This window comes from Micromesistius poutassou, assembly GCF_964030765.1.
Source record: "Micromesistius poutassou genome assembly, chromosome: 11".
Taxonomy (NCBI): Eukaryota; Metazoa; Chordata; class Actinopteri; order Gadiformes; family Gadidae; genus Micromesistius; species Micromesistius poutassou.
The window spans coordinates 13,708,720-13,736,168 of record NC_140281.1 but is presented as its reverse complement, the minus strand read 5'-3'; the positions used below and the strand labels follow the sequence as shown (position 1 = coordinate 13,736,168).

Below are 27,449 nucleotides of genomic sequence, written 5' to 3'. Positions count from 1 at the left end.
ATCTCTACTGGTCTTCCTCTTGATTTCTACTGCTCTCTTCTGGTCTCACCTTGCCTTTACTGGTCTCTACTGGCTTCACCTACTGGATTCAACTAGTCTCCTCTGTCTCCCTATTGGTCTAAACTGGTCTCTACTTGTATCTTCTGGTTCATACAGCTCTCTTCTGATCCCCACTGTTCTCCCTCTTGGTCTCCACATACAGTTGATATAGAAACAACACTCAACATATGTTTAACGATAAGCTTTATTTATAATATTACTTTAAAGTAGGCATATTTTCTGACATCACATGAATTCTCTGAGCTGTTTGCCAGATCTGGCTGCTGAGGAGAAGACCCTCACAGCAGGACAGCTCCCACTAAGTTCCTCAAATGAGGCGGGTTCCTCCACAGTCCACTCTCGAACTTCAACATCTCCTCCTCTAACTCCCTCACCTCCTCCTCACACCCCCCCCCTCCCAACCTCACTCTGGAAACCATCCAATCAGAAGAGTGGAGAGAGAGAGGGCTGATGATGAGGTTGTTGATTATGATTCAAAGTGGAACTTCTTTCTCCAGGAGGCGACAGGGACACACGGTGGCGTCGGTGACGGACACAAAATAATGTTTTTGAAATTTCCCGTCCAAAATAGACTTAAGAGCTATTTGAAGTGGCCAACAAAACACAGCCGCTACAGTCACGTGTCGTGTGCTTTGGGATTTACTGCTACTGAAGCACAACATCAACAGACAGACAGACAGAGAGAAAGACAGACAGACAGGCACAGACAGGCAGGCAGGCCAGGCCAGTGTGTCTTCTTGGGCTGCTTCTAAAACCAGGAGCCGAATCCACCGAAGCGGGGGAGGAGTCTCTTCCTCCGGGAGTCTGGTTCCTTCAACCACAACTTCTTCCTCCTAGTGTCTAGATACCCTGCACACACGCACACGCACACACACCCGCATGCACACACACGCACGCACGCACGCACACACCCACACACTCACACATAAACACAGATACACCGCGAGCACACAAACAGACACATATCGCACACACTCTCTCAAACACACACACACACACCGCAGACACACCGCAAACACACGCACCACACACAAAGACAGACACATGTGTTTACGTTAAAAAAAAAATAGAGATTGCAAAGGCTTGGGACATGTGTGTGCTGCATGTGTGTGTGTGTGTGTGTGTGTGTGTGTGTGTGGTGTACATATTGTGCAAGTGTGTAAATTGTGTGTGTGTGTGTGTGTGTGTGTGTGTTTTCAGACCTCTGTTGTGGTTCTCATCCTCTCCTCTGGGGTCGAAGGTTGTGTGTCTGAGAAAGAGCTGGGGGGGAGGGGGAAGGGGGCGGAAGGGAACCGGGTGCCAACAGCCCCCCCACACATCCTCCTCTTCTACATCTACGAGAAACAGAGAGACAGAGAGAGAGAGATTAACTCCTATGACTAACACTAACTCAACGTATAAACATTGCCCTGATTTTTTATTGTATGCTCTATTTTGACTTACTTATTTATTATTTTATTTTAATTGATATTTGTTGTATCTCATTGATTTTTTGGACGGAAACTGACCGAAGGTGCATTGACATGCAATATGGCTTCATCTAGTGGACACTACTGGTAATACACCCACGCTCCAAACCACCGCTCGTTAATTATCATTTAATCCGGATAATGTATTGAGGGCGGCCAATTTTCAGAAAACCTTGGAGTGAGTCAGTGAGATTTGAGCAGCACATTTGTTTGGGGCCCGTTCGGTGTGGCCACCACGCGCTGAAGATATGATTACACCCAGAGCCGTTTCTTGCTATATGCGGACTATGCGGCTGCATAGGGCCCCGCAGCCACCAGGGGGCCCCCCCAAAAAAAAAATGTTTTTCATCTATTTTTTTCTAAGGCTTATGATAAATATCAAAGAAATAGCTGAAAATGAACACAAAAGATGAACTTAGTTTCTGCCAAGTGCAAGGCATATTTGCACAATGAACTGGTCTCAGCAGATACCTTGACTCAAAATTTTCTTTGGGGGGGGCATGCCCCCGGATCCCCCTAGCGTTTCTAGGTTACCAACTCACAGCACCACTGCTACAAAGAAATCTAGGGGAAACAGTGAAGTAAGTTTAGTTATTTATTTATTACTGTTTTGGAATGGTGGGTTAAAGTGGGTTATGTTATGCCACCTTGTTGTGCCACCTCAAAGTTTACATTAAACATTTTTCAAGAACATACTGTATCTGTTGCATTTATTAATGTACTCTAGCCTGCTTTCCTCTTAAAATGTAACAGACTGCAGCATCGTCACAGAATATATGAAAAAGATAGGAATCTCTACCTCAGAATTTGAAAAAATAGGGGCCCCAAAATAGTATCTCGCATAGGGCCCCCAAACAGCTAGAAACGGCCCTGATTACACCAATTTCCCAAGTTGGATAACTTCTAATTCTTACCCAAACCATCGAAAAATTATAGTTGGTCATTGATCAATTTTGACCTTCAGGTATAGGACTATTTTTCACAACCTCCGTCCGACCACACCTGTTAGGTGTTATATCTGCCTATATTATAGGCTTATACGTGCATATTGGGTAAGAAATAACTATATATTTCAACAAAGGAAAATAAGAAAGATTGAATCTTTCCCCTTTCAAACAACTTTCGTACATATTTCAGAGTTCCCCAGCTGCACTATGAAGTCATTGTCAGCACAAACGTGCTTAACCGTACAAAGCAATGTAGATGCGTAGTCCTAGGCTACTGATTTTTTCCTGAAGTGTCGTGACCGCAGTTACTACGGTGTGAATGTCGGCCGAGCTCAATGCGCCCTAGTCAATCTGAGTACGGTCGCGGTATGATTATATACGGGTTATATAATTGAAAAAGTTCGCGAGGAGGTGTGAGAGAGCGCGTGAACAGGGTCATTCGATTGAGTCTCAAGCGCCACCATGGGGGAGAGTTATCAGCTCTGATGTATAATATTGCAACTAGCCTACTATCAAACGTGCTCAAATTCTTCAATAACCTTTCACGTTTGGTTAGATGGTTAAAGATGTGAATGAAATAGCAAATCGTTGTTGATGAACCAAAAGACTCTTATACTTATACTTATACTTATTTAGCAAAGAATGGTGCTGTCTGGTGGCCCTTGTTGATTCTTTCAGACAATATAGCCTAATGCTGCTCACGTTTTATTCTTATAGGACTACAAATACCGTCTTCTATAATTTCGTAGCTTACGTTTGCTGAAAAGGCAATTTCGTTTTTAGCCAGGAGAGGGCAATGTTGTACCATAAACAAACTGTCGGCTGCGTTTCAAAGATTCCTATTAAAAATACTTGAAACTAAATGTAGCATTTCAAGAGAACCCGTCCAAGGCCTGGAATAAGCCACACCAATCATTTCATTCGACCCGAATGAAATGATTGGACGGGCTTATTACAGGCTTATTATTTTTTTAGTCAGAGCATTTGATTATCCTTTAGATTTTTGTTGGGATGTTAAGAATTTAAACAAATCAGACACATTTTTTTTTTTAAATAAATGAATTCCCTACCTTAGTTTGAACTTTAAATTAAAATACTTGATGTACCTGCAGCCTCCCGCTGCAGGTTTCCATGGTCATGGACCACTTAGAAGAATAAACTATGAACGGAGTGTTTTGCAGCTGAACTTCAATGTGCATGAACTAACATGACCGCCCATCCCCTGGTCTGCCCTGGGCACATTCCATACAGACACAAGCTCCTCAAACATACACACACACACACACACACACACCAACACACCAACACACACAAATACACACACACACACACACACACACACACACACACACACACACACACACACACACACACACACACACACATACACTTTCACCCATACACGCAAATGTCCAGATGTGCACTTTATCTCAGATACAAATTCTATCTTGTCTTTCTCCTAAAGGCTTTTCCTATTAAAGATCATTCTTTGCCCTCCTAGCAATATCCAAAATGTCACTGTCAAATTGCATTTAATTACAGGAGGGCGTGGTGGTTAGAAGACAAAGAGTTGAACTTCATTTAGCAGACATGAGTGAGGATGAGAGGCGCCAGGTAGCTCATACCTGCACAGGAAACTCCTTTACCTGCCCATATAGCGCCTAGATATTTCCATAGCTCCTATACCTGCCCAGACTCTATACCTGCCCACACTAACCATACCGCCCGGACAGATCTGCTCAACAAATCCGCACATCATCCTAATGACCTGTGATACAAGGTCACACATGTTTCTGTTCAAGCTTTGTCCCTCTTCCTCTAGTGTGTTTCTGTGAAGCCCTGTCAGATGAATGATAGTCTAGTAGTGGTCTGAGTGTTTGAGTCCTCAAAGGGACGTTGGATTTGATCCCCAGTGTCTGCAGTCTAACCCTGAGCAAGATGCTCCCCAACTCCTACCTACTGTATCATTTGGATAAAGCGTCTGGTAAATGGCTGAATAGTTAATAGTAAAATAAACGTTTTTACAAATTCACTTTTAAGAAAAACAACAAAATTATGAAGATATTCAGACAAAATGTGATGTTATAGCAGTGATTTTAAATTAGTTAGTAATATTATTAAATAAGAAAACATAGTGAGTGGCCAGATGATGATGTCAAGCTGTAGTGAGGTCGCGGTGGTGGTGAGGTCACGGTGGTGGTGAGGTCGCGGTGGTGGTGAGGTCGTGGTGGTGGTGAGGTCACGGTGGTGGTGGTGGTGAGGTTGTGGTGGTGGTGAGGTCACGGTGGTCACGGTGGTCACGGTGGTGGTGAGGTCGTGGTGGTGGTGAGGTCACGGTGGTGGTGAGGTCACGGTGGTGGTGAGGTTGTGGTGGTAGTGTGGTCACGCTGGTGGTGAGGTCGTGGTGGTGGTGAGGTCGCAGTGGTGGTGAGGTCACAGTGGTGGTGAGGTCACGGTGGTGGTGAGGTCACCGTGGTGGTGAGGTCACAGTGGTGGTGAGGTCGTGGTGGTGGTGGTGAGGTCACGGTGGTGGTGAGGTTGTGGTGGCAGTAAGGTCCCAGTGGTGGTGAGGTGACGGTGGTGAGGTCATTCTGGTGGTGAGGTCACGGTGGTGGTGAGGTTGTGGTGGTGGTGGTGGTGAGGTCGAGGTGGTTGTGAGGTTGTGGTGGTGGTGCGGTTGTGGGGGAAGTGAGGTCACATGGTGGTGAGGTTGTGGTGGTGGTGAGGTCGAGGTGGTAGTGAGGTCACATGGTGGTGAGGTTGTGGTGGTAGTGAGGTCGAGGTGGTAGTGAGGTCACATGGTGGTGAGGTCACGGTGGTGGTGAGGTCACGTGATGATAAAGTCGCTGTGGTGTTGAGGTAGCAGTGGTGGTGAGGTCGTGGTGGTGGTGAGGTCACAGTGGTGGTGAGGTCGAGGTGGTAGTGAGGTCGTTGTGGTGGTGGTGAGGTTGAGGTGGTAGTGAGGTCACATGGTGGTGAGGTCACGGTGGTGGTGAGGTTGTGGTGGTGGTGGTGAGGTTGAGGTGGTAGTGAGGTCACATGGTGGTGAGGTCACGGTGGTGGTGAGGTCACGTGATGATAAAGTCGCTGTGGTGTTGAGGAAGCGGTGGTGGTGAGGTCGTGGTGGTGGTGAGGTCATGTTTGTGGTGAGGTCACGGTGGTGGTGAGGTCACAGTGGTGGTGAAGTTGTGGTGGTGGTGGTGAGGTCATGTTGGTGGTGAGGTCACGGGGGTGAGGTCATGTTGGTGGTGAGGTCACGGTGGTGGTGAGGGAAAAAGGTGAGACAAGTGTTTGCATGTTGATGTTAGTCGGCCAATAGAATCATCGTTAAAAGAGCTTGTCCAAGGCCTGAAATAACCCCGTCCAAATGTTTTATTTGACTAAAATGAATTGATTGGATTACATGCGACAGCAACCAATAAAGGATTATATAATGATTTTTGTCAAGCATTTGATTTATCCTTTTAATTGTTGTTGGGATGTAAAGGGAATTTCAAAAATCTATATATATTCCCTATTTTAACCTTAGATTAGACTTTTTAAATGTGTCAATCCCGGTACTCTTCAGTCACTGCTGGGACAGCTGCCCGCTGCAGCTACTTGAGGTTTCCATGGACCACTTAAAAGAATAAACTGTGAACGGAGCGTTTTGCAGCTGAACTTCAATGTGCACAAACTAACATGACCGCCCATCCCCTGGTCTGCCCTGGGCAAATTCCATACACACACACACACGTACACAAATGATCACATACACTTTATCTCAAATACACATTCTATCTTGTCCGTCTCTTAATGGCTTTGTCTACTAAAGGTCATTCTTTGTTAAGTTAAGTTATTAAGTTAAGTTATCCTTTATTTATCCCTTTTTGGGGGAAATTCTTTCTCTGCTTTTGACCCATCTGGGAGCCGGTGAACACCCAGAGCAGTGGGCAGCCGCAGTGCAGCGCCCGGGGAGCAGGAGAGGCGCCAGGTAGGTCATATACCTGCCCAGGTAGTTTATATATCATCCCAGGTAGGTCATATACCTGCCCAGGTAGTTTATATATCATCCTAGGTAGATACTACACCTACCAAGGTGTAGTATCTTAGGTTAATTTTTGTCCCTCTTCATCTAGTATGTCACTGTGAACCCGTCAGATGAATGATAATCTAGTAGTGGTCAGAATGTCCCAGCTGAGACATCACAGTCCCCAGTGTCTGTAACCCTGAGCAAGATGCCCGTCAACCCCTTCCTCCTTTCACTCATCTGAACAAGCTTTGGATAACGCATTTGGTTAATAGTTAATAGTTAAATAAACCTTTTTAAAAATTCACTTTTAAGAAAAACAGCAAATTGATGAGGTTATTCAGAGGAATGTGAGATTATTTTATAGTTATAGTGGTGATTTTATATTAGTTAGTAATATTATTAAATTAGAAAACATAGTGAGTGGCCAGATGATGTTGACGATGTCATGCTGGTGAGGTTGCGGTGATCAACTCGTGGTGGTGGTGAAAGCAGTGGGGAGGGGAGCGTGCATGTGTTGACGTCAGGCAGCCAATCAAATCATCACACGCAACATATGACTGACACAGTTAATGTTTATTAACTTTCAAATGTTTTGCTTCTTTTTTTTTTTACAAAGTCCATAAAATCCAGTACAGTATGTTAATTAGTGTGCAGTGCCGGTGGTGGGCTGACCACTGTCACGGCAGCGCCACACAACGTCCTCATGCATAGGTGGAAAACAAACGGTTACCACAATAAAGGCCGCCCCAGTAACACCACAGAACATACAGGTTAATACTTTATTGCTCAGTTCGCGCAGGATGGAGACATGCCGCTCAAGGTTAGAGACGGGTTGGTTAAGATCGTCCCATGACATTGCAAAAGCCCAGGCACTGTTCCAACCAGGAGCTTCGACTGACTGTTCTAAACGTAAGGTTTCTAACCAGGAGGAAGAAATAAAGCGATAATGGTACAAAATAAAACAATGTTAAAATCAATACCTAGAATTCAAATATAAAATATTGCAATATTGGTCGCTACTAAAATGAGATGAGAAAACTATTTGGTCCAGGAGAAAGAGGGAGGGAGGGAGGGAGAGAGGGAGGGAGGGAGGAAAGGAGAGAGAGAGAGATGATAGAGAGATAGAGAGATGTACAGCCAGGGGAATGGCTCTCTAGTGGCATCTGGCTATACCAGCACTGCTTCCTGCTGTACTTCCTGTGGTTAGCCAGGAGGAGGGGCCACTTCCTGTGCAGGAGGTGCTACTTCCATTCCAGGTGTACCAGGTGGAGGTACTATTGACAGCCCAGTCTGAGCAGCTGCTCCTTACCGTTGACTGTCAGAGACTTGAGTTGACCATCCTCCTCCACCTCCACCCTCTCCTGGCCGTTCTCCACAATCCTACACACACATACAAACACACACATACCCGCACACAGACGCGCGCACACACACACACACACACACACACACACACACACACACACACACACACACACACACACACACACACACACACACACACACACACACACACACACTGATGAACGTTTGAATTAGCTTCATAACAAGCCAACGTATGTAACTACATACAGTACATGTATCTACAGTATATAGGTAGAAAGACCAAGAGACAGGCATGATAGACAGACAGGCCGTACCGCTTTGTAGTGATTCTCTTGCCGTTGATGAACTTGGTGGAGGAGGAGACAGACTTGACATTCCCCCCGCCCCCGCCACCAATTGAGGAGAAGGACGAGGCCCCGAGCCCCCCCAACAGGCCAAATGATGTGGGCCCTAAGAGACGCATCGCAGAGAGGCAGGGTTAAAGCTCAACATCTGGGTCTGAGTTCACACAACTGGATAAGTGTTTAACATCTGGGTTAGAGTTTAAACATCTGGACAAGAGCTCTAAATCTAGGTTCAAATTTCGATATTTAAATCTTCAATATGGTTTAAAACATCTGGATAACAGATTAAATATCTGGATTAGAGTTTAACAGTTTACAGTATCACAATCTACATTAGAGTATACCAACTAGATTAAAGGGGAAACATCTAGATTACAGTTGAAAGATCTGGATTAGATTAAACATCTGGATTAGAGATTAAACATATGGATTTGTTGAACCACTTGGATAGAGATTAAACATCTGGATTAGTTTAATCAACTGGATAAAATCTCTATATCTGGATTAGAGGTTTATTTCTGGATTAGAGTGTAACAGATGGATTACAGCTCTTCATATGGATTAGAGAATAACATCTGGATTAGGATTTAAACATCTGGACAAGAGCTCAACATCTGGATTAGAGTTTAACATCTGACCCAGAGCTCTACATCCATATTAGAGTTCAAAATATGAATGAGAGTTTAACAGCTCTACATCTGGCCTAGAGGTATGAGCAGATAGTGACAGAATTAGGGTTAGGCTTGTGTGTGTGTGTGTGTGTGTGTGTGTGTGTGTGTGTGTGTGTGTGTGTGTGTGTGTGTGTGTATGTGTTGGTACATTAGTATTTACCAGAATCAAACCCTGAGCTGAAGCTGTGGGAGTAGGATCCATGGTTCACCCCCCGCTGGTGACCTCCCAGACCCCCGGGGAAGATGCCATGTAAGGGGTCGTCATCTGGGAGGGGGAGGGGGTCACAACACCGCTATTACTGATCAAACCCTGATGCACCAACCATGATATCTCCTCTGGTTAAATCTTCCTGTTTTGGGTGGAAACGCACCATATGCGAGACGCTGTTCAACTTCCTCTTCAAAGAGCCAGTCGCTTTGAACGTGGTTATATTTCTCAAATGATTGTGATGTATTTAGTTATCTATGCCATTTTGTAAATGTTACTAAAATAAGTCTGTATGTTAGAGAAAACAGGTGTAAAATCCTATGTCTTATGTGCAGTGGGCAGACCGAGAGAGGGTTAAGCCTCTCGGACCCTTATAGTATAATGATGCTTGTTCTGGAAAGCGGTTGATTTTAATGATTGTGTCAGAGAGAGGGTGAGGCTTCCTGTACACTTCCTGTAATCCTAAGGTGTGTTGATGTGTGGAGCTCCGCTCGGTATAACGGCATGGTGACCGGCGTATTACATACACAATGTTGCTCACTATATCGCAATGATGTTACTAAAGTATCACTAAGTTGCGCAGGGTCGAATCACCCCCCGCCCTCCTTCCTAGAACTCTCAGCACCAAATATATATATTTTTAATCTCATAGTGTTTGAATTCCAGCTGAAACAGCAGAATCAAAACAAGCATTTGGAAATTCTCACGTTTTACTACATGCAAGTTGTAGTAAAACAATACAAAAGCTTTCATGTGTGTATGCGTGCATTTCTAACTCATGCACGCCTGCATACACACACACATACACACCCCTCCCTGGTGTTACTCCAGCTCCTCTTGTTTTAATACAGAAGCTATTTTTGAAAGCATTCCACCAGAGTGATGTAGGTCTTCATATCGGTCCACTGTCTGCTCTCCATATTTAGAGCTGCACGCACTCAGAACACATGCCCACCAACCCAGACCCTGTCCACCGCACCGGCCAATCAGACAACACCACACCAGCCAATCACAGACCAGCGGCCTACCTACAATTAAACTATCATGTTAGCAGTACTAGCAATACTAATAAGTGAAGCTATTAAAATAGTACAATACTAACTACCGTCAATTACTTTTAAACAGAAGTAGCCATACTAACAAGACTATAGCTACAAGCAATAGCCCAATACTATTAAACTAGCAATACAGTGTAAGCAATACAAAAAAGTGAGTAACTGAGTAACAGTTATATCATTTATTCCATGTCATTCTGTCTCAGATGATTTCAGGCCTGAAACTAGTTAACAATTATTACATATAGATTGTGTGATTGTGTTCGATTGTCTTAAGCATCCCTGTGTTACTTCTCAATGTTAGCGTTAACCTTGGCCTAACCTAGACCCCCAGTTGGAAAAGGATGGTTAGGTTGTTTTTTGCATTCCTGGTCCATAATGTAAGGGTTTATGACAGGGGTGAAAGGTTAATGTGTAAAACCCCCTGCTGTAAGTGGGTGTGCACGTATAGCATAGCGTTAAATCCATAATCACAGTATGCGCATGCGCATATGCAAACTTATTTATACAGCTGTCACAATCAGGCCTGCCTGTCATTCAGTGTGTGGTAACACTGTTGCAGTGTGCGTTCATGAGTTCAAGTGTTTCTTTCATGCTTGTACTATACTCTATTAGACGCCGGTATGGATTAGCATTTGTAAGCACTAAATCAAACCTGTGATTTGGTTTATTTCAACTACTAATGTTCTGTGTACCTTTTGTCCACCACCATCCACTATCGTATATGTTGCCTCTGTCATGTGATAACTATTTTGGCACTGCCGTTTGCCGGCGTGATAGTTGGGCCTCGTGACCTGCCTATTTCGCGCTGCCATTGTGTTTCTTTATTCGTTATTCTTTATTTCTTATTCTTTATTCATTATTGAGCTTCTACTGTCCCCTAGAGGAATAATATAATTGTTTTTGAGGTAACGTAAGGTCTAATTCACCGCATACTAATTTGTTCTGTTTCTAAACTTGCAGGAACCACACCCAACGGTTTACACTTGCACACACTTGTGCTTGTACACACCTTTGTCCATAATCAAACACTGGAACTAACTAGTCACGCAATACGGAAGATTACCCATGTCAGAGTGAATAAAATAATAATTGTACAGTGGAAGCAAACATAATCAGTACAATAATATCTGATTGGAAATAAGGCAGGTTTCATCAAATCTGTGAGCAAATCTGTGACAGCTAGGGTTAGGGTGAGTCAGGAGTGAAAGCTGAGGGTTAGGGTTTTTTACAGGAGTGACAGGTTACAGTAAGGGTTACTTAGGGTTTATTAAAGGAGTGAACGATAGGGGTTAGTACGGTTTTATTAAAGGTGTGAATGGTAAGGTTTGGGGTTAGTTTATGAACGGTGTGCAAGGTTAGGGTTAGGGTTGGTGGGTTATGGTTAGTAGGTTTAGAGGCCTTACTGAAGAAATCTGCAAACGGATCCGCACCACCGAAGAATTCCCTGAAAACGTCCTCTGGATTACGGAATGTGAAGCTGCTACTACTAAAGTGAGCCTGATAATGCCCTCCTGCAACACATACATAACCAATAATCAATACATCAACACAAACATCATATATAATCAATACATCAACAAATACATCACCAATAATCAACACATTAACACATCCATCATCAGTAATCAATACATCAACACATACATCATCAATAATAAATATATCAAAAAATACATCACTAATAATCAATATATCAACAAATACATCACCAATAATGAACACATCAACAAATACATCACCATAATCAATAGCATCAATAGGGTACAATAGGAATGAATGTATATGTTTTTATGTTCTAGATGTCATGTTGGTCTGAAGTCATGTTCAAGACGTCTTAATGTTATGTCCTACCTGAACTTCCTGAACTTCCTCCACATCCTCCACCTCCTCCGCCCGTCCTGCCTGACAGTCCTTCTTTTCCATAGCGGTCATACGTTTTCCTTTGGTTGACTGGGGACAGAGGAGAAGAACTAAACCTCTGCACGTGTAACACAAAACCTAAGGCTTTCGTACAGGTACCCATTGATAACAACAGGTGAACGAGATAAAAGGTCACCGGGACAACAGATAACCATGACAACAGGTAACCATGGCAACAGGTAACCTGGGCCAACAGGTAACCAGGGCAACAGGTAATCACGACAACAGGTAATCACGACAATAGGTAACCAGGGACAACAGGTAACCAGAAAAACAGGTAACCAGGAAAACAGGTAACCAGGAAAACAGGTAGCCATGGTAACCAGGGACAACAGGTAACCAGGAAAACAGGTTGCCGGGAAAACAGGTAACCATGGTAACCAGGACAACAGGTTCTTCTCTCACCGTCTGACAGCACCTCGTAGGCCTCTGCTAGCTCTTTGAACCTCCTCTCTGCCTCACACTTGTTGTTAGGGTTCTTGTCCGGGTGCCATTTTAACGCCAGCTTTCGGTACCTTTAGAAAAATCGGTTTTAATAAACCTGGATATTGTCAGTATACTTCTAAACACATGATATTGTAAATGTGTTCTAGAGACGTGTCCATTCCAAGCATATGATTGTATGAGGCCACAGAGGCACTGCTTTAAAACAGTTAGCAGTTAAAGCCCTGGAGAATCATCTGATCTTTTTTTAGGGTTGTAACCTAGACTACCATAAACACACACAAGATACAAACACACAAGGAGACACAAACCGGTTGGCCAGTTGAAACATATGCACACAAAAAAACCTGCACATAAACTCACATAATCAAAAGGACACACACACACACACACACACACACACACACACACACACCTACCTTAATAGAATGGATGCCAATAGTAAACTTACAGAGTGGGACAAACACACACACACACACTAATTTTGTTTGGGTGAACAAACACACAGCTTAACCAACAGAGAAGGACACATAAACACACACACACACACACACACACACACACACACACACACACAAACAGCAGAGGATACATCTTGACATCTTGACAGAGAGGGGGTCATGGCTCAGCAAAGTAGCTTACTGTCATGTGAACCAGTTTGAATGCTGTCTCTGTTCACTGGCTTTGTCCTAACCTCCGCCTTTATATTGGCTTGTACATCAGAATGCATCATGAATTCTTCGTTGGCATTACTTACTTAGTCATTTTGTGCCAATCCTAAATAAACATAAAGGGTTAGGGTTAGTCTCACCCTTTATGGTATAGATATAGATCCCTGCACCACAGGGCCCTAGACCACAACTGAACCACCCTGTGCACTGTCCTCCCTACAGTTCTGTGAGGACCAGGTTTAACGGAATAGCTGAGGGGGTGAAGACAGCACCCCTCAGTGGCACGTTGCCATTCCAGCCTGTTGACCCCGAGAACACAAAGGTCACCCGGATTATGTCATAAAGTAACTGTAAGCCTTGTGTGAGTGTGTCTGATTGTGTTTATGCCCAAATACAATTTGGGTGTCTGTGAGGGTATGTATGCCCAAACACAATTTGTGTGTGTGTCTGTCAGTATGTCGGTATGTGTGTGTGTGTGTGTGTGTGTGAGTCTACATGGCCAGTAATGTTAAAATAAGACAAATTTCCTCATCGTTACCTCATCATAAAGCACCCAACAGACAGGCAAGGCGAGCGGCTAACTTACGCTTTTTTGATTTCCTCCTGCGTCCCGTTCCTCTGCACTCCTAGCGTTGTGTAGTAGTCCACCATGCTTCTGTGGGTGTGTGCGTGGGGGTGTGGATGTGTGCCCCGCGTCAGACGTTAGGCTCCTCCTCTGGGCTCTACAAATGGAGAGATAGCGGAGCAACGTTAGTAACACATGCTAGCAAGTGTCTGTAGCGTGTCAGATTAGTAGTGCGTGCGATGAAGGGACTGTGGCTAGGAGCACTGTTAGCAATGTGTTAGAGCTACATCCCTTGGCAACGATGGAGGAGAGGGCATCTTAATATGAGGGGGGAGGGAGGGGGGTGGGGAGAGCACAGGAATAGAGAAGCTATCGGCTGGACAGTCGGGTTACATAATGGCTCTGAGCGCTATGCTAGCCTGGCCTTGATGCACGCCTTCAAACACTCAGATCTGATGAGTGTATTAATACACAGGAGAGTATTAATACACATGACGGTATCAAGACACCTGACAGGGAGGACAGCTGCTGCTTGTTTGTAACATTTTGAGCGTGTTGTAGAACGATAACATGCTACATCATACGCGGCTGTTGCACATTGCATGGAATGGCCATGTGTCACGTGGTGCATTTGATCATGAAAAAAACAGTTTGACCTTGACTTAGAAGAAGACCTCAAGGAGCAAGCAAGCTAAAAGTTGGCTGTTTAACACTATGGGATCAGGGTTTCAGTGGCATCCCGACCGCACACTCAGATCACTGTAAACACACCAGAAGGATCCCCAATGCTGGTGTGCTGAGTGTTCCGCATCTTATATAATATTTGACCTTTTCTGCTTGCTTGGTGGTTTTAAAAAAAATCTTTAAGGTAGGTATGTGCTCCGAAGAAGGACTGAGGAGCAAGCCAACATGTCCAGACTTGTAGAGATATGAGATAAATTGAAAACCCTCTCAGATATAGATTACCATACGATTATACTGTGCTTTTAGAATGTATTTACATATTTTAGGTTAAGCTTGGGGTAGTCAAAGATGACACTTTTTTAAAGTATTTCAGTACTTTAAGGTTGGCTTGTTGGAAGTAGTATATGATTATACTGTGCTTTTACAATGTATCTACATACTTTAATGATAGCTTTACGAAGTGATAGAAGATCCAACTCTCGAAAAACAGTTCAATACTAACGGCTATATTGTGGGGGTATTTCAATGCTCAGAGGTTATATTGGCAAAGTATTAGATTATACTGTGCTTTAAGAATGTATTTCAGTACTATAAGGTTGCCTTGACCAGAGTAAACATTGTTGTGTTGTGTGCTTGTGAGGACTTTAGACACGTGAGGAACATTGAAGGTTGGTCCTCACAAGCACTTGAGGAACAAACAACGTAGGCTAAAGTGTATCAGTGCGACTCAAATTTTGTTCAAAACAGTAAACTATTATGATTGTTGATCAAATGAAAATAATATAATATTTTTTCTATTCAACTATTTATCTGCAGATGCAACTGTTGTTCGGATCCCACTAGCACCAGAACAATTACTTAAAATCTGTAAGGCAGATTTAGCCATACAGCTAACCCCCAGCTAACAACCAGTGAACTAGTTCAGCTTGCTAAATATAACCTGTGACCTTTGCTGCCTGAGTCTGCTGGTGAGTAAATGAAAGCTTTGTTTTGATATGTGTTAGAATGGGTTGCTAGCGTATGTGTCATGCTGTGTAAGTTATATTCAAATGGAGGCCGGACAGAAAAGTGTTGTACACGTAAGTGTAGTATCAAAGTCAAAGTCAAAGTAGCTTTAATGTCAATTTCTTCACATGTCAAACATACAAAGGAATCGAGAGAATGTTTCCCACTCTCCCACTGTGAAACAGATAAAGTGCACAGGCACAACAGATAAAACAAGACATATCCTAATACTAAGTAAACATTAAATTCCACATATATAGGACATTTACAAATGCTAAAAGATAGCCAATAAAATAAGATATAAAAAAATTAAATATGCAGTGTAGGAATCTACTATGTATGACTAGGAGTAGCAGCATAAGTTTCTGTATCAGCTAGGTTATAGTAGTGCAAAAGGCAATATGGTAAGGTGACCGGATTTCAAAATTTACATTTTGGGTTCAGTGGTGTAAAAACTCCAAATGTGTAGTGTTTTTGTCATAGAAAACTAAAACGGGGACACTGCTCCGTCCCCCCTGGCGGACGGGATTGTTGACGGGGGGGGGGGGGGGGGGGTTTACGGTCGGATGGGATTGTTGAGGGGGGGGAGGATTGCGGTCGGACGGGATTGTTGAGGGGGGGGAGGATTGCGGGCGGACGGGATTGTTGAGGGGGGGGGGGGAATAATTTAGCGTCCTGACAGCTTGGTGTATGAAGCTTTACTGAGTCTGGTGGTGCGACAACGGAGGCTCCTATACCTTCTTCCGGAGGGTAGGAGGCTGAACAGACTGTGTGCGGGGTGGCTGGTGTCGCTCACAATCAAGGTGGCTTTCCGGGTGAAGCAGGTGGTGTATGTGTCTTGCAAGGAAGGGAGTGGGGCACCAATGATCTTACCAGCTGTGACTTACTATGTGTTGTAAGTATTACTATGTGTTGCAGTGCTTTCCTGCTGTATAGTGCAGCTACCGCCCCACACAGTGATGCAGCTGGACAGGATGCTTTCAATGGTGCCCCGGTCGAATGTGTTCAGGATGGGTATGGGGGCTTGCTCTCTTGAGCTTGCGGAGGACGTAGAGGCACCGCTGGGCTTTCTTTGCCAGTGCTGCAGAGTTGGTGGTCCAGGAGAGGTCCTCACTGATGTGCACCCCCAGGAATTTGGTGCTGCTTACTAGCTCCACAGCAGCACCATCGATGGTCAGTGGTGGGTGTTCGGTGTGGCCTTTCTGGAAGTCAAGCACAATCTCCTTTGTTTTGCTGACATTCAGCAGGAGGTTGTTGTCTCTGCACCACGTGGTCAAAGAGTTGACCTCCATCCTGTAGTGGGTCTCGTTGTTCTTGGTGATGAGACCCACCAGAGTTGTATTGTCTGCAAACTTCCCCATGTGATTGGTGCTGTAGGTTGGTGTGCAGTCGTGAGTCAGCAGGGTGAAGAGCAGGGGACTGAGCACACAGCCTTCGGGGGCCACTGTGCTGAGTGTGATGCTGCTCGAGGTGTTGTTGCCGACTCGTACTGCTTGTGGACTCTCACTGAGGAAGTCCATTATCCAGTTGCAGAGGGAGGTGTTGAGCCCCAGCTGGTCCAGTTTACAGATGAGTTGTTGTGGGATTATGGTATTGAAAGCTGAACTAAAGTCTACGGAAAGCATTCTCACATATGAGTCTGCTTTTTCCAGGTGGGTGAGGGCTGGGTGGAGAGCAGAGCAGATTGCGTCCTCAGTGGAACGTTTGGCTCGGTAAGCAAACTGAAAGGGGTCCAGGTTGGGGGGGAGGATGGACTTGATGTGAGACATGACTAGTCGCTCAAAGCACTTCATAATGATGGGGGTCAGTGTGTTATGATAAACAAATTAAAAAAAAAAAAAATGATAAAAAGTATTGATAATGGAAGTTAAGTATTGTAGACCTAAAAATTAAACCTAAAATAGTCTTATTTTAATGATTGCAAGAAAAGTATAACAAAACTTTATATTTTTGCAAAACTTTTTTTCCCTAGCATTTCACTGTGGTGCAGTTGTTTTTATTTTTATTTTAGTGAAAATATGCCATACAGTTTTCCCCCAAAAAAACACCAAAAAGATTTTTAAAATGCAAAAAAGTATTTTTGTAGTTTTGATTCAATACAGTGTGTGTTTGGTGTGTGGCACAGTGTGTGTGTGTGTGTGTGTGTGTGTGTGTGTGTGTGTGTGTGTGTGTGTGTGTGTGTGTGTGTGTGTGTGTGCTTATGTGCATATCACAAAGAGCTTTAATGTGTGCCTAGGTTTGGTCAGTGGTATGTGATGGAGTGTGTGATTATATGTATGGCCTGTGTATAGTGTGTGTTCTCTTTGTGTGTGTGTGTGTGTGTGTGTGTGTGTGTGTGTGTGTGTGTGTGTGTGTGTGTGTGTGTGTGTGTGTGTGTTCTCGCGCTCTTTGTTGTCTGAAGCATTCCACACACAGTGTTGGTTTGTGTGTGTGTACACGTGTGTGTGTAGCAGTTTGTGTGTATTGGCATGTGTGTGTGTGTGTGTGTGTGTGTGTGTGTGTGTGTGTGTGTGTGTGTTGACCCAGAACACAACAGTGTCCTGATGAAAAGCGCCCTCAGAGAGAGAAATGTGGGTCAGCCATTACCCACAATGCTTCAGTGCGTACCGGCTCTCAGACACTGAGAAGCCAACAGAACAAAACCAGGCGTCACCTGTCTCTCAGACCAACCAAACACAATCAGGGCCTCACACAACAGACCACACTGGGATGAATAGAACATTCTTCTCCAACAACATGTTGGAGCTGAATGTTGTTGATGTTGTTGATAATGTGCCTCCGTACAGTCGTATGATAACTGTCCTCTGAGACTGAAGTAACTCTGGACTAATTCAACACTAACTCTAAACTACCACCGAACTAACTCTAACCTGAACTAACTTATCAAGTCTTACCTCATTCTAACCCAACTCTACCTATTCTAAACTACTGTAACTAACTGTAACCAACTCTAATCTACTCTAACATTAAACTATTCTAACTCATAACTAACTTGAATCCAACCATCTAAACTGAATCCTATAGAATGTGTTAAGTGTATCTGATTAACGTTATCTGTTCATCATTCAGGAACAGTGCCATCTCTGATCCCAGGTAGGCCTACAGTCCCATCTCTCAGGTGTATATCTCAGGTAGGCCTAAGTCCTGTTTGTCAGGCAGACCTCCTATTCCCTGATACCCTGTATACAGCAACCCAAAAGTCACCATTATACCAGAATACCATACAATACTAAATCTGACAATTAAGTTCTAATGAGACACAAATATATTGTATTGTAACCTTATTGCAGTGCTGACCCATACAGTAAGCCTACACAATTTGTGAAAATTGAACGGTCAAAGTTAATATGAAACAGATGTAAAACGATTAACAGCTACACTGGTTACCAGTCAAGTCACGTATCACCTGGAAAATTCACCTACAAATCTCTCCATGAACTCTCACCCAGTGGTGTAGTCCATGGTATACGCGGGTATACGGTGTATACCCACTTATTTTTCAGTCAGCATTGCATATACCCACTTCTAAATCCCCCCAGATGCGCACCATTCAGTAGTATCTGCAAGCCAAATTGCCCACTTTTTCCCTAGGATGGTGAAGCCATCACACACGCTACTCTGCCTCTTATTGGCTAATACTCGCTGCCTTTACTGATTAGATTGGTTAACTGTAGGCATGACGACGAATGAGCCAATCAGAGGGAGAGAAGGGCGGGTCATGCCGAGGTAAATATTGCTAAAGACAAATTCTAAAAGACTACTAAAGGGTGGCTTTAGGCCGGACAGTCCGGTTTTTAAATGCCCTGTCCGGCTGCAGGCGCAGCCTTAAGAGAAAATAACAAAAAAGGTCCCCCTTTTGACACATTACCTTGTTAGTTTAATACTTATTGGCTAAAAATGTGTGTCAAAATAAGTAATTTCATTGGTTACGCTTTCGTGTGGTGACCTATCAACGCATGGCTAATTTTAATATTCAAATGAGCCATGTGTTGAATCGGCACAACACTGCAGTTGCTACCACCTGGGTGTCAATCAAACTCTCAGCGATCATATCATATGATATTTATATATATATTGATATTATATATATCTAACGAGATGATTGATGTGGAAGAGAATGATGTGCGTTTTTTTTAATCTAAGGTGAAATATGAACAAGGATGCATTGTCAAATTCAGATCTGAAGTATTTTATTTAAATAAATGTTAAAAAAATTACTGAAACACCATGTTTGCCTCATCTATATTTTACATTCATGCAGGCTGCCTGTGTGACCAGTAATACCTACAAACTGCTCCTGATCAAGTCATGTTCATTTTATAATAGTGGCACACTCTGGCCCATGCTATGTGTTGCAAATCAGCTGTTCAAAGACACAGTTTACAAAAGAAATTACTGACTTGCCAAGTGAGAGAATAGGTGTCATTCGAGGAATAAGGAATAGTTCACTCAAAATGCATAGTTGTCTCTCACTAGTCTGTGGGCCAGTATTGGTTTAGTAATTTCATAATCCTTCCTCCCTGAGATCAAGCAGCAGAAATGATGTGACAATGAGCAAATACTACTGACGGATTTTTGGGTAAACTAAATAGAGTAGTCTCACATGTCACTGTTTGTAAAACAGGGCGTTTTTCTGGGCTGCGTTAAAAAAGGGCAAACATTTAGAGTATACCCACTTCTCCAGGGACCACTACACCACTGCTCTCACCCCAATACCTCACAGATATCCTCCACCCCTACACTCAGTCACGCTCCCTGCGGTCCTCTGACCTCTCAGATTAAAAAATCGGTTGAACCTGGCAATGACATCTGACTTCCACAAATTGTTTCAAAATGCGGTTAATTATGTTGTGTTTACCATTTCGCCAATTGTGGGTCGAATTATGGGTCGTGTTATAAGTTATAACATGACGTTGTCCTGTTAGATGTCCTGCGACCAGTTTAAAATGTTTGTTAGATGTTCCTTTGACAATAAATGTGTGATACATAATGTTCACAATGTTTTGTTGGTCGAAAATTTGACATTTTAACAGGTTGTGAAAATGTGTGTTTGCCGTTGTTTGCCATTTTTACAATATAAGTATAATATATATAATTTAGTTGGAGTTTGTCGAAAATGGGTCAAGTGATGACACCATGTGACCTGGACCTGGACCCTGGTCGTCAAAACTTTTGGTTGGGAAACCTACCCTCAGATACAGTCCTCTCCTCAGAGCCCATCCCCGTGTCAACACACCTGACAGCAGGAATGTGATTCTGAAAGCAGAGGATAACTTCTCCTCCCTCTACGCCCTGTCGTTAAAAGATAACAGAGAACTCTGCTGCATACCGTTTCACCTGAAGGGGTTCCGCAGGGCTCTGCCTCTGGCTTCCACAAAGTTACAGAACTAAGGGAGGTTGTTAAATAAAATACAATTCTTAATCATGTTGGGATCATCATTGTAGTGCCAACACCGAACTGGTTTACTAGCCTCTGGTTCCATAAACATGGTCTCACCCGACCAGGGAGGTCATTAAAACACCTTCCCATAGGCGTAGATTTCGGAGGGGGACACAGGGGATGTGTCCCCCCCAATATTTATAAAAGGTAGAATTGTCCCCCTCAAAAAAATCTAGATATCTTTTCAAAAGGTCGAAAAAATAGGTAATGAAAAACACTTCGGGGGGCGCAAAACATTTATATATCCTTCTGACCTGTAAATATGTTTCCCAATCATTCCAGACACCCCTATCATCGGTCAGTTTGCCAAGAAGAGTCGTTCAAATCGTTTGTTCATTCATTCATTCAGTCGCGTTTCCGGTAGCGGTGAATCATGGTTCTCTGTCACTGAGTAGGTCAGACTCAGCTCCTCCCTCGTTCTCATTCTAAAACGAATCATGATCGTGCAATGGTGCAAATGGTCATCAATCAACACAACATTAACTAAGTTCCTTTTAGCTCGTCTGGCTCTCGTGACTTCTCAGTCCTCGAGTCTTCACCACTAAACACAGTCAGTGAATGAACGGCGACTCGCGAGTCAGCGCGACTCAGCGACTAGTGGGTGGAGCTGGGAGTCGAGTCTCGGAGAACGAACGATACGAACGAGACGAACTGAAACAGGGAATCAGGTTGGTTCGTTCATGTTAAAGAGTCGTTTGTTCGAACTGATTCGTTCGCGAACGAGCCATCACTAGCAGGCACGTTACTCTCGCTTACGCTTGGTCGATGGATCAGGTCCGGTCAGGTTAGGAGTCGTGGTCTTTATACAGTCTATGGTTGCGGGCGCAGACAGTGACAAGAGCAACAGGTTGGTGTCTGCATTAGTGTCCCATTAACTGTATAGAGGTGACACCACAAAAGTATAGAGTTAATGCCAGACGAGGTGTCCAATTATCAGTAATTAATGGACGACGTGGAGGCAAGAACTGTCTCTAAATTAGTATACATAGTAAAGAAATTTCCGCCATGAATTAATTCAGAAAAGGCACAAATTGTTGAGGATGCAGGAAATGAAGTGTTTGACGCTCAAAATTTTCTGGGGGGGAACCCCCAGACCCCCGCTGAAAATGTGCCCCCCCCCCCAATGTTGAATCCAAACCTACGCCCTTGCACCTTCCCATCCCACCAAGGCTGACATAGTTTTAAGTAGTTTTTCACCTCATTGTTGAAAAACGACTTAAAGTCGTCTATATGTTGTGGGTGCATTTATTGGGACTAGCTGTTAAAAGTAATAAACTAAAAGCCATATTATATATCATCATGACCATAAGAAGAAGAAGCGATAAGAGAGCGACGCGGACACCAAGGAGACGAGACGCGACATCAATCGACGCGGCTGCGACGCGGACAGACGCGCTAGATGGTTCAGCCTCCGCGCAAAAGAAAATACTTTAACATTAGATAACAACACATTACCGTCCAGTAAAACGTACCTGTTCAAGGGGAAAGTCTTTCGGAGCGCTGCGTCTTGTGGAGTCGAGTCTCTTCGGGTTTCTGATGACAGCCCAGCGCTGCTCGCTGCCAAGTCGCTCAGTGCGGAAGCGGTACTGCGCATGTCGCGAGAGATCTTAATCTCAGTATCCCAAACTAGTAGTTTCACAGTCCCTGTTTTGCTGTCACTGTTGTTGTTTTTTTATTAATCGTGTATACCACATGTACTTCTGCCAACTTTGTTGGCCTGTTCTCTTGCTTTCTAGAAACACGCTTCCTCTGCGTTCCGGCCTCTGGCGCCATCTGCTGACCGCCGAGAGAGGCGCAAACATTGCTGGAGGAATTATCGGAATTACCATTATTATTGTTAGCAGGAGCCTAGGCCTGATCCATCGAATTCATCGAAGTGTTGGAATGCGGATGAGAAGACGAGACTCTTGTTAAACTTGAATGATTTCTGTCTCCAACATTTGAAAAACTATCTTAATTGACAAATAGGCTACTGGGCAAAAACGAATGAGCTCACATGTTAATAATGTGGATAAAGTTATTAGGGAATTATCCACTGTCTCAGGTTAATTACGACTGTAAAGCCTGGTGGGTCATTTCAGTTTTAAGTGAAACGATCAAGAAATTGCCCGCCATTGATTTGAAAGAGAAGGACGTCCCGGCCGGAGCGCGTGCCAGGCAGCGGGTCCGAGTCGAGATGATGGATGTCTATTAATTATAGAAGACATTATGGCGGTCAATAACCAATTAAAATCGCAGCGCAGAGCCCTTCTTTAATCACATCCTCAACCCGAATGGATAGTAAGAAAAGATAATCACATCCCGCCACCATCAACATCATCACCACGGCTGATACCGCTAATATAGTGTAAATGATTGCAGTCGTATCCGACACGACATTCCACTTTCCTCTGGCGATGTATGACTGAACGTGCTTAACGTTTCATGACATCTTGATAGGCAATAAAATGAAACAAATCAAAACGCCAAAGCCCTTCAACTGCTGAAAATATGAACGGATCGATATTGGCTCAGATGGCAGGCAGACAAATGTGCCTTGCTGTTTTACCTAAAGTGGATATAACCGATTTGAAATTAAGTTCTAAAATAATAGTGCTCTTACTTTTACATACAATACAGTGATTCTTCCAATGCGATTGTTTTTCCAGTGAATTACAATGGGCAAGATTAAAACTAAACGGTTCAAATTAATTTAAGTAAAGTAGGCTACAACCATTGGACCGCAAGGTGGCAGTAGTGTCTGATTAATCAGATTCATGACCAGCGCGGAAATGAATCGGCGTTTAAATTGAGCATTAGAGAAGACCATTAACATTATGATGATCATCACCATGCTCAGATGTATGGTTATAATTAACCCGAATCTCAACTTCCTCCCTAAATTATTCTGCCTCAAAACTTTCATCCGAGACAGGAATTGGATGACACCGCGGGTCCAATGTTCTCTTAAAGTGCAGTCCACCTTTACGAGGGCTGTTGGTGTTGACTGTCCAGATAAATAAAGCTAAAAGCTTCAATTAGTTATTAAGAGGACGATGAGCGATCTAAAGTATAGCGCACAGAGACACAGTGATTCATGGAATCTGCATTAACTTTGTCAGATAGAATTCATCACGGCTAATAGTCCGAAATAAATCTTGTAGTAATTGAGATGAACGCCTCATTTCAGAGACAGCTCTGCTTTTTAAGACCCAATTACCACTCAGTTTCCCTGGCTGGTATACAGGCTGGGAGGGAGGGAGGGAGGAGAGACGGAGGAGAGCGGGAGGACAGAGGAGAGCGCTTGGGAGGGAGAAAGGGGGATGGAGAAACAGAAAGAGAGGGATGGACGGATGGATGAGGGATAGAGGATAGGGATATATATATATAGAGAGAGGGAGAGATGAGGGATGGAGGGAGAGAGGAGAAGGATGGAGCAAAAGAGGAGAGGTTAGGACAAGCAATGAAGGGAGGGATGAGAGGAGAGAGGGATGAAGTGATAGAGGGAGGGGTGGGGGAGACGGGGAGGGATGGGAGATGGAGGAAGAGGGGATAGATGAGAAATAGAGGAAGAGAGGAGAGGGAAGGATGGAGCTGGTCCAAGCAGGATAGCATCTTTCCGGGACTGTAGTGCGCTAGAGGGCAGGCAGATTTATGAGGGAGCCACCATCTTAATTTGTGCGGGCGGTAATGCACGGCGGGGCAGAGCCACGGTACCCAGCACTCCTTAACTGGATGTTTCTTTAATTATATGTCAGAGGCCACAAAACTCTGCTGCGTGTCCCCACAAAGTCTGCTTTTATCTGCAGATCGTCGCGTCGCGTTAGCCAGGGCACACAGAAACACACCGGGAGCAGGGACTGCAAAACAATTGGGTTTATTCATCGATATTCACTCCGTCGGTACACAGATCCTGCTCATCAACGGCGCCAAGGGAAACCGTCGATGCGGAGAAACCATAGGGACATGAAGCATAACGAAAAAAACAAAACAAAATAACTGTACAATTACTGATTAAATGTTCCATACAAGACTTCCTGTAAACATGTACATATTCACACATCCATAACCATCCTGGTCCGCACTCAGTCTCTTCCCGACGGAGAGACGTATACTGGTGTAGCGGACACGTTTTCTCTCTCACACACACACACACACACACACACACACACACACACACACACACACACACACACACACACACACACACACACACACACACACACACACACACACACACACACACACACACACACACACACACACCTCTGTTCATTATAACCATCGGCCCTTGGACTGGTCAGGGTGGGGTGGAGTGACGATGAAGAGGGTTCAGATGTATGTAGATTGTCCCGTCTGTGGTTCGTCTCTGACGGGACGTCGGCAGGACAGCCGGGGGGGTGGAGGGTCTCCACTTCTTCGTCTGCGTCTACCACATGATGTCGGGGCACCGTTTGCGCCCCGTCCCCCATATTTAGACGGACAACGTTCTGGCTCGTTGGCTCAGAGGAAAGAAAGACGTATTCTGTGTCTGGGTGTTATAAGTCTGTCGTAGTCTGCTTTAAACGCGTAGGAGCAAAGAAAATAAACATTTAAGTTATTTAAAAGTCTATACAATTAAAAAAAGGTCTAGTGTGCCATCGGTAAGCAGCACCAGTCCTGCTCAGACCGCCTTCAGGAGCCGAGTGGGGCTGTCGCTAGGGGTGCTTTTAAATTTTTTTACTGTTTAATTACTCTTTATCCCTCTCAGTCCCTGCTGCAGTCCGCACACACACGCACACGCATTGCCCCCGCCCCCCCCCCCCCCCACACACACACACACACACACACAGTGTCCCAGGCAGTTCATTGTGCATCATTGTGTTTCTCTTCTTTCTTTCTTTTTTTTTTTTTTACTCATCCAGGGCCTACTTTACCACCCCCACCCAGCTGGACCCCCCACCCTCCTCAGCTGAGCTCAAAGCCAGCGGAGGACTCGATGGCGTACAGCAGCTTGTTCCTCATCAGGTTGGCGTCGCAGAACTCTGGCAGCTTCAGCAGGTTCATGCAGGTGCTGGCAGTGGGCAGACGCTCCAGGTCGTTGCCCCCGTTGTGGATGCAGAACGCCGGGTACAGCTCCTAGAATCACACACCATAAGGCTAAGCGTTAGACAGACAGACAGACAGACAGACACAGACACACACACACACACACACACACACACACACACACACGGCAAAACTGTGTCATAAGACCCATTAGCCATCATCACAACGCCCCAAGCTCTATCACCGCCAAGCTCCATCAGGGATAGGAGGGGGAAGACAGACATTAGGTGGGAGGCTAATAGAGTGTTGGAATAAATTCACAGGATGGTCTGGGTGTGAGATCAGCCCCCCGAACTCCCCCACAATCTCATCTCCAGTCGTCGTCGTCCACCCCCCTCCCCCTTGATCATCTGCCATTTTTAAGATGAAGTCTTGCCGCCTGTGTTGGAAAAGTTTGACTAGTTTGACGGGGTGCCCTGCACACACTGATCGAAGCCCAACGCGACGCTTCTATCTGCTCACTAAACCTGCCACTTTAGTCTGCGCAAACACGCCAATTTCCATTGTGCGTCAAGTGTAACCGGGGCTCTTAGGCCGGCGGGGGGGGGGGGGGGGGGGGTAGCTGACCACGTCGGCTCCCCGCTCAACATTTCCAAGGGGATCTGGGCCCGTAACGACCCCATTCCTCTGCCAATTACCGTATTAAAGTATCATTGCTTATTGAGGAAGTGTCATTACCCGAGCCGTCGCCTGGACAAAACCCAACCGGGGAAAAAAGGCGTTTCCATCATCTTTTTTAAATGGCTTCCCGTGACAGAACTATCGCTCCTCTGAAGGGATGGAGCGCCCTCGCCGACAGCTAATTAAGGCTTGGCTGGCGCAGAGCGGGGACCGGGTCAACAGGCCGCTCTCCCCACAAATCACCTCCTCCCCTCCCTCCCCCCTCCTCCCGGAGGAGGGGGGGAGGGAGGGGAGGAGCACCACACTTTTCTCCAAAGTCAAATTCATTAAAGGAGATGGAAGGGAGGCAGTGAAACGGGGCTTTTAGCAGAGTTTGGTGCATCCATTACGGCGTCCTCCTCCCATCTAATGAGAGTAATAAAGAGTAGTAAAACCAATCATATGACGATTACAGTTTCCGCCGGTGCCACGCAAAGACACATAAACTGGCTAATGGCTCACAGGAACACTTTCTGCTGTCCTCTTCGCACCAAAAAAAAAAAATAAATCTAGGTGTCCCAATCAATGCCAGATGAAAGAAAAACCTCTTATCAGTAAGCAATGCTGCACAGATCCGGCCTCCATGACTCAGAAGGACCGCTGGAATGTTTTCACAGGAAATGACTCGTTTCTGTCGTGTCAAACAGAAGGCGAGATTCTGAAAGTTCAACCAGCGGTCGGGTTCTGAAATGGTAATATTTACTCAGGCCGAGACTTAACAGAATAAAAGCCCTTTAACAGAAGCAGGTCATGAACTGATAAGGCCCCGCCTGGCCGGCTGTTCTTATCGCGCCTTTAATTTGAAAATGATCATCAGAGCGCTGTTATCAGGGCCGGTGTTTTCATTACAGGACCATTAGCACAGAGGACAGCTCTGTATCCTGAGTCAACCTGCCCC

The 27,449-nt window shown here is 44.6% G+C and overlaps 2 protein-coding genes across 5 annotated transcripts in view; both read right to left on the bottom strand.

The window, feature by feature from the left end:
- Positions 1–226: 226 nt before the first annotated feature.
- Positions 227–22,349, bottom strand: dnajb6b (DnaJ heat shock protein family (Hsp40) member B6b). Its single transcript, XM_084475699.1, has 10 exons — positions 22,297–22,349; positions 13,717–13,852; positions 12,421–12,530; positions 11,947–12,045; positions 11,499–11,606; positions 8,990–9,094; positions 8,129–8,264; positions 7,798–7,868; positions 1,263–1,394; positions 227–909 (listed from the first exon to the last, which is right to left on the bottom strand). The coding sequence occupies exons 2-10, from the start codon at positions 13,779–13,781 to the stop codon at positions 809–811; spliced, it is 927 nt and encodes a 308-aa protein (XP_084331825.1). The 5' UTR covers positions 13,782–13,852; positions 22,297–22,349; the 3' UTR covers positions 227–808.
- A 3,273-nt stretch (positions 22,350–25,622) lies between these two features.
- ube3c (ubiquitin protein ligase E3C) overlaps positions 25,623–27,449 on the bottom strand; it is a 31,134-nt gene continuing 29,307 nt past the window's right edge. For all 4 annotated transcript variants that reach the window (XM_084475237.1, XM_084475240.1, XM_084475238.1 and 1 more), the window contains exon 24: positions 25,623–25,921. In XM_084475237.1, coding sequence (XP_084331363.1) covers positions 25,751–25,921 — 171 coding nt within the window. In that variant the 3' untranslated portion in view covers positions 25,623–25,750. The remainder of the gene's footprint in view (positions 25,922–27,449) is intronic.